Here is a 20,473-nt window from a genome sequence, read left to right on the forward strand (position 1 = left end):
CAAATGCTGCACTTCCTGTCACAATCTCAGCAGAAGCCTAGAGATTTAGTCTTATGTTCAGTAAAGCATAGGGTCTCTGGCTAAGAGGACACCAGGCCCAATTGAGGTAGAGAGTCTTGGGTTGAAAATGGAAAAGATAAGAAAATTAGAGGACCAACATCTGAATAACTGGAGGTCAACAAAAAGAAATAGGGAAGGAAATAATCAAAGAAAGAATTTAAGTTGGTGAGACTGGAACCCAGTTCTGACTCCAAGCGCAGCTCTACTACACTATTTCAGGCTTACCGATATATTTGATAAATATTAACATTTTGAGACATTTTCTAGGCTGTCCCAAATACTGGGAATAGTCAAAGGAACTTGCATCCCCTTTCCCCCAAGCAATCATAAAAAATGACAGAACTAAAGAATTATGGTAAACAACAACAACAAAGAAACAAAGGGAATGGATTACTGTATTCATAGAAACTATGCAATGATATACTCATGCAGCTCAAAGATCATATTTAACTTAAGTTGCCAATGTGAATGGGGTGAGGCTATAATTGGCTAAAGCTATAACTGGCTGAGGAACCAAAGCAGAGAATCCCCTGTAGGCAAACAAAGGCAAAGATATAAAGTCAACTGTAGAGGGAAAAAAAGGAAAGAACTTTGGGTAGACTATGGAGGCTTCATCCTAGGTGGGCTGTTTCAGTCCAAGTCAACCTGGCTTCCAAGTGATAAACTCACTGGTCATGAGTTAGCCTAACACCAGGCTTTCAAGTTTTAATTGACAAACCTATGGCCCACTGACAACATCCCAGACCAATGAGTATCAGTATTTTTAAAAGCTCCTCAGGTAATTCAACCCCAGGTAATTCACCTAGGATTGAGTCATCGCCCGATGCATCTTTCAATTGTCAGCGCATTTTTAAAGTCAAAACAAAAACCAACAAAAAGAAGAGGAGCTGGTAAGAAAATGCCTATTCTCTTCTTTCCTCTTTTGACCCTAGACCTTTCCTCCTGCTCTTTTGTATCCTTTTGTACTTGGACAACCCCTTATTTTTATATCTTTATAACAAAAAGTGCCCAACACAGCATTTCAGACGTTTAAAACACTGCGTCGACAAACAAAGGACCCATAGATATTAAGTAAAAGGATATACTGGTAGTAAACAAATGATAGGAAAAATAAGAGAAAAAGTCTAGCTGGGGTGTGTGTGGGAAGAATGGATAAGCAAAAAAAAAACAACTAATAGAAAGAAGAAACAGAATTGGAGTTGTTTGGATTTACTATGCCCGGCTATTGCAGGCTTGGAAGCTTAAGTATGACAAGAAATAAGAGAGGAAGTGAATAGAACAGTGAAATGACCTTGCAGAGATGATTTCCCACCTGAAACCCAAAACCCGAAGGCTCCGGTGTCTGTCTGGACCTAGCTATTTTGGGTTACACTTAGGGATACAGGGGAAGGAACACTGGATCCTACTCCCAAATCTGTCCAAACTAGCTGTGTGACGTCAAGCAAGTCTCTCTGGTCCGGAGATTCCTTACGTCTAAAAATGAGGAAACTGGACTAATGACCCTTAACATCTTTCTTCAGGTCTAATTCCGATTCTATGAACAGGAGTCAAACAGATCTCCTTTTTTCAGAAAAGTCTCCAGACGATACGAATCGGGTCCTCGGACTGCTATTCTTCCTTCTGTTTCTCCTCGGCTTCCTTTTCCCAGAGGACGGATCACCAGATAACACCTCATCCCAGTCACAAACATCCCCTGGGTGCCCCGCTCTGAGTGATTCCTCTGCTCAAGAGCTTCCCACGGCTCTCCAGAGCGCCCTCTACACACGACCAATCCTGGTCAGGCGTCGAGAAGCTGTGGCTGCTGTTCCTCCCTCAAAGCACTAAATACATTTTTGAGGATCCGGCTCTAATCTCCGCTTAGACTACCAGCTCTTTCAGCGAGAAGAGGACGACGGGATCGACTCCCTCGACGATCCCTGCGGCCTGGACTCCGCCCCCTCCGCCGGGCGCGACGCCGCGGAGCGCCGATAGGCTCGATGATCTCGCGGCGCAGCTGCGGAGGACCAGCAGATGCCGGGTGGGCAGCCACTGTCTCCCCCTCCCCTCCTTCCTGTAGGCTTTCAAGCCCCTTGTCCTATCCGCTCAGCGCTGTCCGCCCTGGAGAGCTGCCCGGAGCTCCCAGGGAGCCGCAGGTATTGGCGTCGGCCCGGTCCCGACGGGAGGGGCTGATGTGAGGAGGAAGGAAATGGGAAAGACGCCCCTGCCCCGCCGCCCCCTCAGCGTCCGGGTGGAGCCAGGCATCGGGCCTCGGAGGGCGAGGAGGGATCCCAGGGTGGGAAAAGATGGGGCGGAGCAGAGGAGGAGGTGCTTAGGGTCTGGGGCCAGAGGTGCAGTGGGGAAGGGGGCAAGGACGGGTGTGCAGTTGAGGGGGCGGTTGAGGGAAAGAAGAACTGGAATAGAGGGATGCTCTGGGGAGATGGGAAGAGAGCAGTGCCGGGGGTAGGAGGATCTGGGAGGAGTGGGAGGCAGGCAGGAATGTGAGTGGATATCGAGGGGCAGGAAGGGCCAGAGTTAGAAGCAGATGTCAGGGGTCATGGCCTGGAGCTACAGATGGGGTATGAGGGTGAACGGATCTGCTTGCTGGAGGATGTGGATTTGTTTCATTATTTAAGGACTCGGGAAAAAGAGTTGGCTCTGCCTTTATAGACCGGGAGGTGGGGCGAATCATTACACTTTGACAGGTTTTGTGAATAACATCTCTAGGCTATGTCCATCCACGTCACTTTATTTCTGTGAAACTGTATCAAGCAAGACTGCTGATGACAGAGGAAGGAAGAGGAAGCAGAAAGGGAATGGGGGCTGGAAAAAGAAAAGCCTCTGCCCCGATTCATGAAATACATAGGGTTTTTGCATAAAGCAAAAAAGAAGTCAACATTTATTAAACAACAAGTTAGAAGTGTGTTACATGTAAAGCCATTGAAAAGAGAATGTACTCTTCAAAAAGTACATACATAAAATTTTAAATGTATGGTGATGGCATAAGAAGTATACAGTGATGTGACACTTTTAGTAAATTGTGTAGTGGTATTCCACCCCCAGTATTGAGATATATCATAAAAGCCGTCGTGTTTACATTTATACCTAGACACAAACACCTGAATTCACATTTATTTTTTGCAGGAGAAATCTTAGGCAGAATATGTGCAACTCTGTCTTTTGAGCATGGTTCATTTCTACTAGTTATTTGTCATCAGTTGCCTGGTGGTTCAAGTGTAGCTGATTTAATCTGCCTGCTGCTGTGCTGGTAGCTTTTCTGTTTGTCAGACACTGCTTTATTGCCTTGATGAGGCTTATCCTTCAGTTTTGGAACCAACCAAAATGGGGGCATTAACCTTGTAACTTTATATTTCATGAAAATGTTATGTAAGTTTGCCTCTTTAGGGATACTGAGACAGACCTTTTTTTGGGTTTAAAATATAAATGAAATACAGATATACGTAAAAGAAAAGCTCAAGTCCTTTAGTTGCTTCCTTTGTTATCTCTTCCATGAGTACTGTAACATTTCTGTTTGAAAGAATTCTGAAATGAAAGTATGACAAATCAAATGGGTCAGATGCATATAATAGAAATATTATGGAATGAACTCTAGAGCTGTTACTCAGGTGGCAAGAGTTTGATTCTGTTTCAAGAGTTTGATTCTGTTTCAAGTTCAGAAGTGTTTCTTAGTGTTTTTATCAAAGAGAAGAGCCTGGGTAAATTTGTGTTTTTTTTAATGCATTTTTTTTTGTTAACTTTAACATGTATACATGAACTTTAACGTATTCAAAACAGTGATAACTTCCAACGTACAATGTTAACAAGTAGCAAATTTCAAAGAATATCATGGGTCACACTTCCACAACTTCAGCTATTTCCATTTGTCAACTTGTTTTGACAGTAAGTTGATTTAAAATATTTTATTTAGTTTATAAAACTGGATGCTGTTATTCATTTTAGTGTATAACATTAAACAACAAATTGATGTGCAACTGTACCATTTAAAGATCTTAGAGACATTTCTTCTTGAAGAAGGGGAAAGAGGCTACTTGGTAGTTACAGAGAAGTAAATTAGCTTTTCTCACTATTCATCCATCTTCTAGTCCAAGATTCTGAAATCTCATATTTGTGTAGGACGGCTTTTTCTCTCAAGTAAATTTGGTTATGTTGCATATTCCAGCATTTTCCTGGAAACTGACAATGCGTATTATGTAAAAGGTTGTGAGAAGTTCTCAAGTTCTGTAGTTGAACTTTGTTGTACTTAGCAAACTTACCCCTTTCGTGGAACACCTAGTACTATGTATTGAATGGAGTATTATAGTTTGTAGAATGTTTTTTCTTGTATTAATCTGATTTGATCCATGCAGAAGCTTAGAAATCTTCTAAAAAGCAAGGAAGCCAGAGTCACCAGAGCAGAACAAGTGAGAGGGGAGTAATTGAAGTCCGAAAAGTAGAGGAAGGCCCCATCATACAGGGCCTTGTAGGCCATTTTGAGTATTTTGGCTTATACCTGAAAGTCTCATGTCTAATAAAATTTATTTTCTCTTTAAGGTGGTGAATATTTATTCTGCTGAGACGTAGAGGAGTAATTTGTGAGTTAAAAATATGCCTCCCAAGTTCAAGCGCCACCTCAATGATGATGATGTCACTGGTTCAGTGAAAAGTGAGAGGGTAAGTTCAGATCCTCAAGCTTTGTAAAACAATGATTCAAAATATGTTTTCATTGCTTTTATAGATAATTTGTTTCAGAAAACTCTAAAGTTTATGGCTATATATTAATCCTTCTTGTTGTCTTCATGGTGAACATGTTTAAAAGTAACTTAAATTGGTGACCCAACTGAATTCTGCTTTCCTTATCTACTAAAACCTTATAGGCTTCTTCCTAATTTTTCAGAGGGGGATTTCATACAAATATGCAATCTCTTATTCAGAACACTGGGGCCAATATATTTGGAATTCGGAATTTTTGAGATTTTAGAAGGGTAGTTAAATACATATTATGTAACAGCCCTTTTGGAGAATAAGTACTCAATAAATATTTATTGAAGGGATGAATTAGTGTTCTTATTCCTCTTTATTGAGCAGCCTGAAGTCTTTCCTCTCTCCCTATATTCTTTCTTTCATTCATTTGCTCATGCGTTCAACAAATTTTTATTGACCACCTACTCTGTGCTAGGCATTTTGCTAAGAACTGGAGGGCACGGTCTCTGCCCTTATAGAGATTATGGTCTACTTGATTTTGTTTTACATGCTCCTTTTTGCACAGTCTCAGGACCTCATATCATCCGCTCTAACATCTTAAGATCTAAAAGTATGTTTGAGTTCAATATGGTAAACATTTGTCTTCCCCTTACTCTAACTCTTTCTAGGGTTTTTTGTTTGTTTGTTTATTTGTTTTTTCTGAAGGGATATAATATTCACCAATGGACTAGATGCTAGTAAGTTTTTTAAAATAAGCTTTATTTATACTTAAAAATATAAAATCTACAGTCTTAATCACTTCTACGGAGACTGTAACTATGATACTTTCTTTTACATTATAGATTGATTTTTACCATAAGTTATTATAAAATACATGTTGGACAGCAGAACTGTACAAAATTGGATGTTTAAGTAGAGATCTCCTTTTGGATATTATCAGATTATGAAGCTTGATAACTAGTTTTAATAATCTGTAAATTACTTTAAAAAGTTTTAAGTATTGTTCCTCTTGCCCATTATATATTTTTCTGTCACAGCTTTATTGAGATATAATTCACATATCCTACAAATCACCCATTTTAAAGTATATAATTCAGTGGGTTTAAGTATGTTGACAGAATTGTGCAACCATGACCACAATCCATTTTAGGACATTTTTGTCACCCCCAAAAGAACCCCTGTACCCTTTAGCAGGTTTCCTACCCTGTACTCTTTAGTAGGTTTTCCATCCCATCAGCCCTAGGCAACCACAAATCTGTAGATTTGTCTGTTCTGGACAGTTCATATAAATGGAATCATACAACATATGGTCATTTGTGACTAGTTTCTTTCACTTAGCACAATGGTTTATCCATGTTTGTATGTATCAACACTTCATTCCTTTTTATTGCTGAATAATATTCTATTATATAGATACATGATATTTTATTAATCCATTTATCTGTTGATGGACATTTGGGTTATTTTTACTTTTTGGCTGTTGTGAATATTACTGCTGTGAACATCAGGTAGAAGTTTTTGTGAAGACATATGTTTCCATTTCTCTTGGCAATATGCCTGGAAGTGGAATTGCCAGGTCATATGGTAACTCTATGTTTAACCTTTTGAGGAGCTGCCAGGTTGTTTTCCAAAGCGGCAGCACCATTTTACATCCCACTAGAAATGTATGAGGGTTTCAGTTTCTCTACATCCTCCCCAAAACTTGTAATTATTTGTCTTTTTTATTATAGCCATCTTCGTGGGTGTGAACTGGTACCTCATTATTTCCTGTTTATTTTGACATTGTATCCCTGGCACCCATGTTTGTTGAATGAATGGGTGGAAAGGCATTGGTTTTCATGGTGTGTTTCTCAGTGTGCAACTGTAATAAACACACCTTATCTTTAGTATCATCATCCTCTAACAAGCCAATAAACTGGATCATAGATGTAATGATTATTATGAGTTAGAGTATCACTCAAGAAATAATTGTTCAAGTGATCTACTAATGCATTTCACAGATTATTATTAATTTTAAACATCTTTTTTCATGGTCATTGGGCATTTCTTCTACTGTTGAGAATTGTCTAGTCCTGTCCTTTCACTATTTTTCTATAATGTCTCCCTTTTTTTTTTAACTGATTTGTCCAAGCACTTTGTGTAATATAGATATCAGTCGTTTTGTCTGACTGTATGTTGGAGATTTTTTTTCCCAATCTGTTTTTTGCCTTTTAACATTGTTTATGGTGTCTTATGTTCTTCAGGTTTTAAATTTGTATGTAATCAAATCCTTGAATATTTTTCTTAAGGGCTTCTGGGTTTGTGTGTTGCTTAGGAAGAATTTTCCCATCCTAAGAGTTAAATGCCTATTTCATATATTTTCAGTCTTTGTGGTTTCATAAATAAATGCATTTAAAGTCACATTTTCCTTTAAATACCTCTGTGGCCTTATCCTATAGACTTTATTCTGTAATGTTTCCAGTATTATTCATTTCTAAATAGTCTGTTCAATTTCCATTTATATTTTAAAACAAGAATTAATTAGAAGAGTACTTGAAAATTTCCTTTATTATTTGTTTTACTTTTCATTATATGATGGTCAGAGAATGTGGCCTGTATAATTTCTACTTTTGGGAATTTATTAAAATTCCTTTGTAGCTTATTCATTTCTTGGATGTTTGGAAATAAAATCTGCTGTTTGGATACAAAGTTCTGTATAAGTATTTGTTATCTTTTTTTATTTGTCAATCTCTGAAGGGTATATTTAGATCCTCCCTATGATTTTGGATGTATCAATTCCTCCTTGTTTCTTAAGCAGCCTTAACTGTATATATTTTGAAGCTATGTAGGTAGGTATATAAGCATATGTTGCTATTAAATCTTTTTGGTGGATTGTGGATTTTATCACTGTAAGATCTTCTTATTTGATTGTTGAGTGCTTTTGTTCTAAAATTCCTTTTTCTATTAATATTTATAACCCTAATGTTTTTGTTAGAATTTGCCTGATGGATCTTTTCCACCCCCTTTTTTCATCCTTTATTTAATATTTGTTTTAGGTGAATTTCTTAAAAGCAGATATGGTTGGATTTTTAAAAAACCATAATCATTGAATTTTTATTTTTAAAGAGGGACATTCAAAGCATTGACATTTATTGGGATAATTAATATATTTGGGGTTTCTCTTCATTAGCTGGTCCTGCTGCCAGCATTGCTCTTTACCGTGATCTTTGTTTAGCTGGCTCCTTGTTATCATTTGGATCTCAGTTTAAGTTTCACCTCTTCAGAGTGATTTTCCGTGACAACCTAATCTCATGTAGCCACCCCATCACTTTCTATTCCATCTCTCTTTTAATTCTCTATATAGTATTTGTCACTATCGAATATTCTGTAAGAGCTGGAACCTTGTCTGTCTCATTCAAAGCTATGTGCTGAGTATCTAGAACAGTGCCTAGCACATAGCAGATGCCCCAAAAAATGTGTTAAATGAATATTTTTTCATTTTTTAACTCTTTATTATATGTTATATATTATTGTATATGATATAATGATATTTCTTATATTTCTTTTATTTTTACTCTTTTTTACCTGTCCTTTTGCTAGATTGATTATTTTTTCTTCTCTCTCTCTACTCCCCTCACCACTAGGCAATTTGTAAATTTTACGTTCTCTCTTTGTCTCTCTCTCTCTCTTTTTTTGTTATGGATAACTTTATATTTTAACAATAATGTTTAAATTTATATTTTCTGTCAACATACCAAAAACTATGCCCCTTCCATTGTTTCACTTCTTCTTTCTAGTCCTATTCCCCTCCACTTCCTACTGAGATATGCATGTTACTGTGCTTTTACTTCCTTACTTCACCCACTGTCAGCTCCTGAGTTGTGTTGGAAAGTTTTAGGCTCTTTTTAAACTTTTCTTTATATTATGCCTTTTATTTTTCAGTAACTGTAGTTATAGCTCACCATCACATTATCACCCTCCATTTGGATTTCACCATACATTTTATTAGATTCATTGATAGTATGAATCTCTGTCTTGATATCTTTGTTCTCATTTAGTTTTATTTTTGGCTCATGGAATTCATTTAGTTATTTTCTCAGAAGAGTACCTGGGTATGTTCATTTTCTATTTCAGCTATAGCAAAATACCACAAACTTAGTGGCTTAAAACAACACATCTTTATTAATTTACAATTCTGATAGTCAGAAGTCTAAAATGGGTCTTCTGCACTAGAGTTAAGGTGTTGGCAGGCTGAGTTCCTCCTGGAGGCTCTGGGGAGAATCTGTTTCCTTGCCTTTTCCAGCTTGTAGAGACTACCTGCATTCCTTGGTTCAGGTGCCTTCTTCCATCTTCAAAGCCATCAGCATAACATCTTCAAATCTCTCTTTTTAACTCTCCTGCCTCCCTGTTATAAGCACCTTTGTTATTACAGTGGGTTCATCTTGGTAATCCATAATGATTTTCCCATCTTAATGTCCTTAACTTAATCACATCTGCAAAGTTCCTTTTGCCATGCAAGGTTATGTATTTACACATTTCAGGGATTCAGACAGGAACATCTTTAGGGCCATTATTCTGCCTCTGACAGGTGGTGTACTGTTTTTTCTTGTGTGTCTGAAAAAGCCTGTGTTTTGTTCTTTTTTTAGTCTCCTTTTGGAACTTTCTATATCCTCATTTTGGGAAGAGGGTGAGAGCACCTTCATTTTAAGGAAGTTACATCATATGAAGAAAAAGTTTAGTTGTTTTTGTTTTGGTTTAGTAGTTCAAATATGTGTAGAGAGCTGTTTGTGAATGCTGAGTAGCTAAGAGTTGAACTGTGCCAATTATTAAGCCCTTGCCTTTCAGCTCCAATGCTGCCATTCTGTATTCTTCTGTCTGATGCTAGGGTTGGACTCTGCCAACTACAATTTTCCTTTGCCAACAGGCTCCCTAGTCAGCTACAGGATTATAGAATTACAAGCCTATTTGGAATGTCTGTAAATGTTGTTCCACGTCTTTGGCTTCTGGTGAAGTATATGAAAAACTCCAAGGCAGTCTGATTATTTTTAATTTGTAATTACTCTTTCTTCTGTTTAGAAGCTTTGAAGTTAAGAAATTTCAACAGAATAGGAGTTGTTTCATTATTCCTCTCTTACAGTTTGTGATCCCTTTGAATCTGAAACCTCAAATCTGTTTCTTTTTCTGACAGAGGAATCTTTTGGAAGATGATTCGGATGAAGAGGAGGACTTTTTTCTGTAAGTCTCTTTCCCCAGCTTTATTGAGGTATAATTGACATACAATAAACTGCATATACTTAAGCTGTTCAATATGAGTTTTGACTTACGTATGTACCCATGAAATCATCACTGTAATCAGGATAATGAACATAGTCATCACTCTGAAAGTTTCCTTGTGCTATCTTGTAGTCCATCACTCTCCCAATCCCCAAGCAACCATTGAACTGTCTCTATAGTTTAGTTTGTATTTTTTAGAATTTTATGTAAAAGGAAACATAGAGAATGTCCCCTTATTTACTGGCTGCATTAACTCAGCAGAATTATTTTTATATTCACCCATGTTGTTGCATATATCACTAGTTTGTTTCTTTTTATTGCTGAGAAGTATTCTATTGTATGACTATACTGCAATTTGTTTATCCATTCACCTGTTGATATTTGGGTTGTTTCTAGTTTGGGGCCACTGCTAATAAAATAGCCCTAAACATTCATGTACAAATTTTTGTATGGACATATGCTTTCATTTCTTTTGTGTAAATACCTAGATGTGGAATGGCTAGTGCATGTTTACAACTTATTAAGAATCTGCCAAACTGTTTGCCAAAATGTTTGTACCATTTTACATTCTCATTTATGAGAGTTCCAGTTGCTCCACGTCTTCACCAATACTACGTATGGTCAGTCTTTAATTTTGGCTCTTCTGTGGATGAGTAGTGGTATCTTGTTGTGGTTTTAATTTGCACTTCCCTAATGACAAATGATGTTGGATATGTTTAATGAAGGATATGTTAAAATCTTTTGCCCATTTTAAAAATTGATTGTTGTCTTCTTAAGTTGTAAGTTTTTTATATGTATTCAAGATACAAGGTTTTGTTGGATATATGTTTTACAGTTTTCTCCAAGTCTGCAACTTAACTTTTCATTCATAACGATATCTTTTAAAGAGCAAGTCTTTTATTTTGACGAAATCAATTTATTGAATTTTTTCATTTATACTTTGTGCTTTCTGTGTGTGTGTGTGTAAAAAATCTTTGCCAAACTCAAAGTCATTAAGGTTTTCTCCTATGTTTTCCTCTGGAAGTTTTATAGTTTTAGTTCTTACATTATGTCTATGACCCATTTCCATTTATTTTATATGGTGTGAGGTAAGGGTGAAGATCCTTGTTTTGTTTTGTTTTTTGTCATATGGCTCTCCAGTTGATTATACTTTTCCCCACTGAATTGACTTGTCGTCTGTGTTGGAAACCAATTGACGATGTATGTGTGGGTCTATTTCTGGATTCTCTGTTCTTTTCCATTGTTCTCTATGTCTGTTTTATATCAATACCACACTGTTTTTTTTTTGATGTTGTTTTTTAAATTAAATTCAGTTTTATTGAAATATATTCACATACCATACAGTCATCCATAGTGTATAATCAGCTGTTCACAGTACCATCATATAGTCATGCATTCATCACCCCAGTCTATTTTGAACATTTTCCTTACACCAGAAAGAATCAGAGTAAGTATAAAAAATAAAAGTAAACAAGAACACCCAAATCACCCCCCCATCCCACCCTATTTTTCATTCAGTTTTTGTCCCCATTTTTCTACTCATCCATCCATACACTAGATAAAAGGAGTGCGATCCACAAGGTTTTCACAATCACACTGTCACACCTTGTAAGCTACACTGTTATACAGTCATCTTCAAGAATCCAGACTACTGGGTTGGAGTTTCATAGTTTCAGGTATTTACTCCTAGCTATTCCAATACATTAAAACCTAAGGTGTTATCTATATAGTGCATAAGAATGTCCACCAGAGTGATCTCTCTACTCCATTTGGAATCTCTCAGCCACTGAAACTTTATTTTGTTTCATTTCGTATCCCCCTTTTGGTCAAGAAAATATTCTCAGTCCCACAATGCCAGGTCCAGATTCATCCCTGGGAGTCGTATCCTGCATTGCCAGGGAGATTTATACCCCTGGGAGTCAGGTCCCACATAGTGGGGAGGGCAGTGAGTTCACCTGCTGAGGTGGCTTAGTTAAAGAGAGAGAGAGAGGGGGCCGCATCTGAGCAATAAAGAGGTACTCAGGGGGAGACTCTTAGGCACAATTGTATGCAAGTCTAACCTCTCCCTTGCAGTAATAAGCTTCATAAGGGCAAGTCCCATGATAGAGGGCTTGGCACATCAAACCGCCAGTCCTCAATGTCTGAATACCACACTGTTTTGATATTATTACTTTATAGTAATTTGCATATTCATGTAGTGTAGGTCCACGAACTTCATTCTACCTTTTCAAAATTCTTTTGAATATTTCAGGCCCTGTGATTTTCATGTAAATTTTATAATCGTCTTCTCAGTTTCTAAACAGAAAGCCTGCTGGAATGTTAATTTGAGATGGCGTCAAATCTCTAGATCATTTAGGGGAGAATTGACATATTAGCAATATTGAGTCTTCTCATTATATAATGAACACATTATAACTCTTTTTATTTAGGACTTCTTTAATTTCTCTCAGCAATTTTTTTTAACTTTTTATTTTGAAATAATTTCAACCTTACAGGATAGTTGGAAAAATAATACAAATCCCATACAGAGAACTCCAGCATACCCCCATCCCCCAGATACCCCAGATCCTCCAATTTTAACATTTTACTACCTTTGCTGTACCATTTTATCTATATATTTTCTGAACCCTTCAGAGCACGTTGTACACATCATACTCCTTGAACGCATAATAATTCCATATACGTTTCCTATGAACAAAGATATCCACTTATATAGTCAACTTAAATCAACTTTTAAGTGCAGTTATCAAGTTCAAGAAATTTAATATTGATATAAAAGTTACATTCTATATTCCAATTTTTTATTATGTCCTACTAATGTCCTTCTGAGCCTTTTATCTTCCATTCTTAAATCTCATCTAATATCATATATTGCATTTAATTGTCGTTATCTTTTTAGTTTCTCTCTTTTTTTTTTTTTTTTTTGGTAATTGTGGAAACATATATACAACATAAATCTTCCCATTCTGACACCTTCCAAGCAGTGAGATTAATCACATTCGCAGTGTTGCAGTACTCTCGCCACAAAGCAGAAACCTCACACCCATTTTGCATTAACTCCACATTGCCCTTGCCCCCACCTGTGGTAACTTGTGATGTATACTTTCTGTCTCTGTGAGTTTGCATATTTTCTGATATTTCCTTTGTGGTTACCATGGGGCTTAAATTTAACATCTTAAATCTGTAGCAACCTCATTTGTTTTGATCCCAACTTAACTTCGATATAAGCACAGTGTTCCTACACCCCTCTGTTCCACCCACCTCTACATACGTCTTGTCACAAATTACATGTTTATACATTGTGTGTCCAAAACCACTGATTTATCATTCCATTTTATCCATTTGCCTTTTAATCTTGGAGGAAGTAAAAAGTGGAGCTACAAACCAAAAATACAGTAGTACTCTCATTCATATTTACCCATGCTGTTATCTTTACTGGAGACCTTATGTGGCTTTAGTCAGTTGTCTCATGTCTTTTTCTTTCTACTTTCAAAATTCTGTTTAACATTTCTTGTAGGGCCAGTTTTGTAGTGACAAAGTCCAAAGTCCCTCAGCTTTTGTGTATTTGGGAATGTTTTAATCCCTCCTTGTGAAGACAGTTTTGCGAGATATAGAATTCTTGGTTGGCAACTTTTTGCTTTCAGCACTTTAAATATGTCATCCCGTAATCCCACTGCCTTCTTGCCTCCATGATTTTCAGTAAGAAATCAGCACTTAATCTTATTGAAGCTCCCCTTTACAAACCCATTGCTTCTCTCTTTATCTATCAAAATTCTTTCTTTATCTTTGGCATTCAACAGTTTGATTATAACATGTTGTAATGTGAGTCTATTTGGCTTTAGCCTTTTTGGAGTTTGTTGAGCATCTTGAATGTATATATTAATGTCTTTTATTAAATTTGAGAAGTTTTCAGCCATTATATATTTAAATATTCTCTCTGCCCCTTTCTCTCTTCTACTTAGTGGACTCCCACAGTGCATATATTGGTACATTTGATGGTGTCCCACAAGTTCCTCAGCCTTTGTTCATTTTCCTTCATTCTTTTCTCTTTCTGCTCCTCAGGACTGGATGATTTCAATTATATTATCTTCCAGTTCACTGATTCTTTCTTCTGTCAGCTCCAATCTACTGTTGAACCCATCTAGGGAATTTTTAATTTCTGTTACTATGGATTTCAACTCTGGTTACTTCTCATAATTTCGATTTCTGTTGATATTCTCTGTGTCCATCTATAATTTTCCTGACTTCCTTTAGTTCTTTGTCCATGTTTTCCTCTAGCTCTGTAATCACATTTAGGACCTTTTTTTAAAAAAAATTTTTTGCATGGTATATCCCAGATCTGGTCCTCCTCCTGGATGGTTTCTAGTTCTTTCATTTTTTCCTTGCCCAAGCTAGTGCTTGCTGATTCTGTGGTATGTTTTGTAATCTTTTGTTGAAACCTGGACATTTTGATATTTTAATATGTTATCACTGGAATTTAGACTTCAAGGTTTTTATTCTTTAGCTTTTATCCTGCTAGTGTCAGATCTTTCCTTGAATGCCTGGTGCTAACAGCAACAACAACAAAATTTTTTTAAGGAAAAAAAAGAAAACACCTTTTCCAGTTTTTGTTGATTGATCTGTGAGAGTGATCTCCTTCAGAGTTTATCCATATGAGATTAGAGAATAGCTCCAAGCCAAAGCATAGGGGTCCCCTGGTCTTTTGTGTACATGTGTCTCGTCTTGGGCATGTGCATGTGGCCCTAGGAATTCCCCCATTTAAACAGATAGGAATGTCTTCTCTTCCCTAGGAAACAGTTTCCTCATGGCCCTGGATGCTGCACTGTATGTTCTATAGCCAGCAACCCCTTGCCCCAGGCAGCCACTTGACTTTTATCCCACAGTGTTCTGTGGGAGACCTCTGTGAGCTGCCTTCTTCACTTAAGGGAAGTTCTGGGACAGTGAGTCCCTCAGGCCACCACAAGACAGATTGGGCTAGATAACATGCTACCAGTTTGTATATAAGGGTTACTCTGCTCCCTCCAGAATGGGGACCAAGAATCCACGTGGGAGTATGGGCTGGCTCCATGCAAACCAGTGAGAGGGCAGGAAGAGGCCAGCCAGAGCACAATGAGTTCCTACTGCTCTTAGGTAACCCTTTTCTTGATTTCGTGCTTGCCTTGTTACTTGTAGTCCTTTGTTTTCCAGAGCTTTAAGAAAAGTGTTTCTGCCAGTTCTTACTGATTGTTCACAGCTTCTGTTGGGGAAGCAGAGCCCTGAAACTTCTTACTCCACCATCTTAATTCTCAGCAGTATTTTATAGTTTTCCATGTCTAGATTAATGTCAGTCCTACCCAAAGCAATTTATAGATTCAGTGAAACCCCAGTCAAAATTCCAACAATCTTCTTTGCAGAAATGGAAAAGCCAATCATCAAATTTATATGGAAGGATAGGGGCCCCAAATAACTAGTTCCATCTTGAAAATAAGAAAGAAGTTGGAAGTCTGTATTTCCCGATCTTAAAACTTTCTACCAAGCCACAGTAATCAAAGCAACATGTTACTAACAAAAGGACAGAGATATAGACCGATGGAATCGACTTGAGAATTCAGAAAACAACCCTCACATTTATGGCCAACTGATTTTTTTTTTTAATTCAGTTTTATTGAGATATGTTCACATGCCATACAATCATCGATGGTGTGCAATCAGCTGTTCACAGTACCATCATATAGTTGTGCATTCATCACCCCAATCTATTTTTGAACATTTTCCTTACATCAGAAAGAATCAGAATAAGAATAAAAAATAAAAATAAAAAAAGAACACCCAAATCATCCCCCCCATCCCACCCTATTTTCCATTTAGTTTTTGTCCCCATTTTTCTACTCATCCATCCATACACTGGGTAAAGGGAGTGTGATCCACAAGGTTTTCACAATCACACTGTCACCCCTTGTAATCTACATTGTTATATAATCATCTTCAAGAGTCAAGGCTACTGGGTTGGAGTTTGGTAGTTTCAGGTATTTACTTCTAGCTATTCCAATACATTAAAACCTAAAACGTGTTATCTATATAGTGTGTAAGAATGTCCACCAGAGTGACCTCTGAACTCCATTTGAAATCTCTCAGCCATTGAAGCTTTATTTCGTTTCATTTCGCATCCCCCTTTTGGTCAAGAAGGTGTTCTCAATCCCACTATGCCAGGTCCAGATTCATCCCTGGGAGTCGTATCCTGCGTTGCCAGGAAGATTTATACCCCTGAGAGTCAGGTCCCACATAGAGATGGAGGGCAATGAGATGACCTGCCAAGGTGGCTTAGTTAGAGAGGGCCACATCTGAGCAACAAAGAGGCACTCAGTGGGAGACTCTTAGGCACAATTACAAGCAGGTTTAGCTTCTCCTTTGCAGTAACAAGCTTCATAGGGACAAGCCCCAAGACAGAAGGCTCAGCATGTCAAGCCATCAGTCCCCAATGTTTGTGAGAACACCCGCAACAATCCAGGTGAGGAAGTCCAGCACCTCCACATCCTCCCCCAGCTCCTCAAGGGAGCTGAATATATATTTTTATTCTCCGCCCAGATTACTTTGGAGTGTGTTGCTATTTCACTCTAACCTATACAGACCTACCATATCTCACTTCCTATTCAAAGTTCCATGTGATTGTGGTGTTTGAACAAACTGACTGTAGAAGTTATATTATTTAGAAAATATAGATCCTACACCAAATAAACATTTCTTCCCTTGGCCTCACATGGAAGTTGAAGTTTTAACACACAGTCAGTTTCAACCTTTACCCTTTTGGCCAACTGATTTTTGACACAGTGGCAAAGACTACTCAATTGGGAAAGAATAGTCTCTTCAACAAATGGTATGGGAAAACTGGATCTCCATTTTCCAAAAAAGAAAGGACTCCTACCTCATACTATACACATAAATCAACTTAAAGTGGATCAAAGACCTGAATATAAGAGCTAGAACTATCAGACTCCTCAAAACGTAGGGAAGCATCTTCAGGACCTTGTGTTAGGCAGGGTTTCTTATACTTGACACCCAAAACACAAGCAGTGAAAGAAAAAATAGATAAATGGGACCTCACCAAAATTAAAAACCTTTGTGCCTCAAGGGACTATATCATGAAAATAAAATGACAACCTAGACAATGGGAGAAAATGTTTGGAAACCACAAATCTGATAAAGGATTAATATCCAGAATATATTAAGAAATCCTTCAATTCAACAACAAAAAGACAAACAACCCAATTTAAAAATGGGCAAAAGACTTGAGTAGACATCTCTCCAAAGAAGATATACAAATGGCCAGGAAACACATGAAAAGATGCTCAGTCATTAACCACCAAGGAAATACAGCTCAAAACCACTGTGAGATACCGTTGCACACCTATTAGAATGGCTGATATTAAAAAAATGGAAAATAAAAAGTGTTGGAGAGGATGCAGAGAAATTGGAACACTCATTCAATTGCTGTTGAGAATGTAAAATGCTGCAGCCACCATTGGAGACAGTTTGGTGTTTCCTCAGAAAGCTAAATATGCAACTATCATATGGCCTAGCAATCCCACTACTCGGTATATATCCAAAAGAATTGAAAGCAGCAACTCAAACAGGTATTTGCACACCAATGTTTATAATGGTATTATTCACATTTGCCAAAAGATGGAAGCAACTAAAGTGTCCATCAGCCAATCAATGGATAAACAAAATGTGGTATATGCATACAATGCAATATTATTCAGCTGTAAAAAGGAATGAAATCCTGATACATGCAATGACATGGAAGAACCTTGAAGACATCATGTTAAGTGAAATAAACCAGACACAGAAAGACAACTCTTGTATGATCTCACTGATTTGAAACAATTAGAATAAGCAATTCTAGAGTCAGAATCTAGAATATAAGTTACCAGAGCATAGGGTTGGGATAGGGAATGGGAAGTTAAGGCCTAAAATGTACAAGGTTCCTATTAGGAATGGTGGAAATGTTTTGGTAATGGATGGTGGTGATGATAGCATAACACTGTGAACACAATTAATTGCACTGAAATATATATATGTATATATCTGAATGTGATTAAAAGGGGAAATATTACATTGTAAATATGGTAACAGAATAGAATTTTAAAAAAAATCCACAGAACTAAATTACATGAACAGTGAACCCTAAGTTAAACCATGGACTTTAATTAATAGTACAAGTACAAAAATGTGCTATCATCAATTGTAACAAATGTTCCACACTAATGCAAGGTGTTGGTGATGAGATGGTATATGAGAATCCTGTATTTTATGCATGATTGTTCTGTAAACCCATAACTTCTCTAATAAAGAAAAAAAATTAAATTTCCTATAATTCATTACTTGTATATAGAAATACACTTCATTTTTATAAATAGACTTTATGTCTTGCAACCTTGCTAAATTCACTTATTTGTTCTAATAGCTTTTTTTTAATAGATTACATTGGATTTTCTACATAGACATTAATGTTGTCTACAAATAAAGACAGTTGTACTTCCTCGTATCCAAACTGTATGCCTGTTATTTCTTTTTCTTGCCTTATTGCACTGACTAGAATGTCCAGTACAGTGCTGAATAGAAATAAGACATCCTTGTCTGATTCCTGATCTTAGGGAAAAGCATTGAGTCCTTCCCTATTAAATTTGATGTTCTTTCAACCCCTTACCTAGTTCTTAGATTGGCCTTGGGTTCAGAATATTGATTTTCCATGTGAATTTCAATGCATAACTTGTTTTGAAATGGAATACTTGTCCAAAAAAAAACTTATTTGGAGCTTTAAAGACTTTAAAGAACAAACTTAAAGGAATAACACTCAAAGGTATTAGGGCAAAAAAATTATATACTCATATGTATAACTTACATTGTATATTAAATAGGTGACAATAGGCAGTTTGACTTTTCCCCCATTACAGTGTTTGTGTCCTCAATAGTTGCCTTCCTTCTTTGCCTCCTTTAGAAATTTCCATACGTCTTAATTTTTAAGAACCTATTTTCTGTTTTGTGGTTCACACCTTATAAGTTTATTCAGAAGAATTGTAATTACTTAAATATCTAAAAGTTAACATGTCCAGAATATTATATATTCTGATTGTAATAAGGAGATAGTAGTTTGAGAAATAGTGTTATTTTTGTGGACTCTTGCATTTCCCCTGGGCTGTGTTGGTAAGTTTAAGATGAGAAATCAAAAAATATATGTAATGTTTTTTAGTGTTTGAATGAATTTTTCTCGCCATACATCCATGCTGGTCAGCCATTTCATCATAGCCTAAGTTCAAGGTGAATTGCACTTTTAGTCGCTTAATTGACCATAAAATTATTTATAGTCCCTGATGGTTTCATTGTTATGGTATTTCAGAGCTGTTTGATTAGAACAACCTGTGCATAATTAGTGATTATGTAAACACTTATTTCTCTGAAAGTTAAAGCTTTCATAAGAACTAGGTTAATAGTGTCAGCAGTAAGTACCAATTAAGTACAGTGGTGATTACATGTTATTCCATTGTAGCAATGCCAGTAAAATAGTGGCTCCTTCTGAGAAATGACTAATCCATTTTAGAATTCAACTTGATTGTGTGTATGTGTGTTTTCTGTTTTTGTTTTTATTTGGTTGTTTAATGCCATCGTTGCTAATATATACTTGGTATTCTGTTTTCAGAAGGGGACCTTCTGGACCAAGATTTGGACCTAGAAATGATAAAATTAAGCAGTAAGTTCCTGAGATACTCATTTGCTTAAATGATTATTATATTTCTACGCTGACCAGGTTTTGGCAGCCTATGGCTAGGGCACCAAATCTGGCAGCTTCCTGTATTTGTAAGTAATGTTTTAATGGAACACAGCCATTCCCACTTGTTTATATATTGTCTATGGCTGCTTTGAGCTATGATGGCAGAGTTGAGTAGTTGCAACAGAGACCTTATAGTCCACAAAACCTAAAATATTTACCGTTTGTTTCCAGAAAAAATTTGCTGACCCCTAATGTTGACAATTGTAACTGGGTTATAAAAGCCCAATTCTTTTTAGTTTCACAAAGCCAATTCTGAATTATAGGTAAGGAAATGCAATTCCTGTTTAAAAATTTTCTTTTCGAAATTGATTATCTTATGCCAAATTCATTTTATTTACCATAATCTGAAGGTGTTTTGGTTTTAAATCTGCAGTTTCCCATTTCTGAGCTAGAAGAAAAGTAATATAATAGATTTAGTTCTTTGAAATATATCTTTTTTATGAACTTACAGAATTTTTTCATATATTTTACTTATTCTAATCCATATATTGATCTAAGTTTTATGGCTAATTAATTTCCAGTTTAAAGTCTTAACTATATATATTATTTATGGTAGTTGATGAATCACAGGCTGTAGTGAATGCGTCTAATGTTGGGAAGCATATGAGTCCTGGCAGGAAGGGCAAAGGAATGCACAGAGCAATGAATCACACATTAGGTTGACAGAAGGACCCT

At 36.8% G+C, this 20,473-nt stretch overlaps 1 protein-coding gene across 4 annotated transcripts in view; it reads left to right on the forward strand.

The window, feature by feature from the left end:
- Positions 1-1,998: 1,998 nt before the first annotated feature.
- VAMP4 (vesicle associated membrane protein 4) overlaps positions 1,999-20,473 on the forward strand; it is a 37,253-nt gene continuing 18,778 nt past the window's right edge. For 2 of the 4 annotated variants that reach the window (XR_005215166.1, XM_037825347.1), the window contains exons 1-4: positions 2,013-2,192; positions 4,588-4,707; positions 9,905-9,951; positions 19,667-19,717. Coding sequence is in view for 3 of the 4 variants with exons in the window: in XM_037825347.1 (XP_037681275.1) it covers positions 4,642-4,707; positions 9,905-9,951; positions 19,667-19,717 (164 nt within the window). In the remaining variant the exon portion in view is untranslated. Of the gene's footprint in view, positions 2,193-4,587; positions 4,708-9,904; positions 9,952-19,666; positions 19,718-20,473 lie in introns of all 4 variants that reach the window. The other 2 variants (XM_037825348.1, XM_037825349.1) reach the window with 2 other exon arrangements.

The sequence above is a fragment of the Choloepus didactylus genome, chromosome 2 (genome assembly GCF_015220235.1).
Source record: "Choloepus didactylus isolate mChoDid1 chromosome 2, mChoDid1.pri, whole genome shotgun sequence".
NCBI lineage: Eukaryota > Metazoa > Chordata > Mammalia > Pilosa > Megalonychidae > Choloepus > Choloepus didactylus.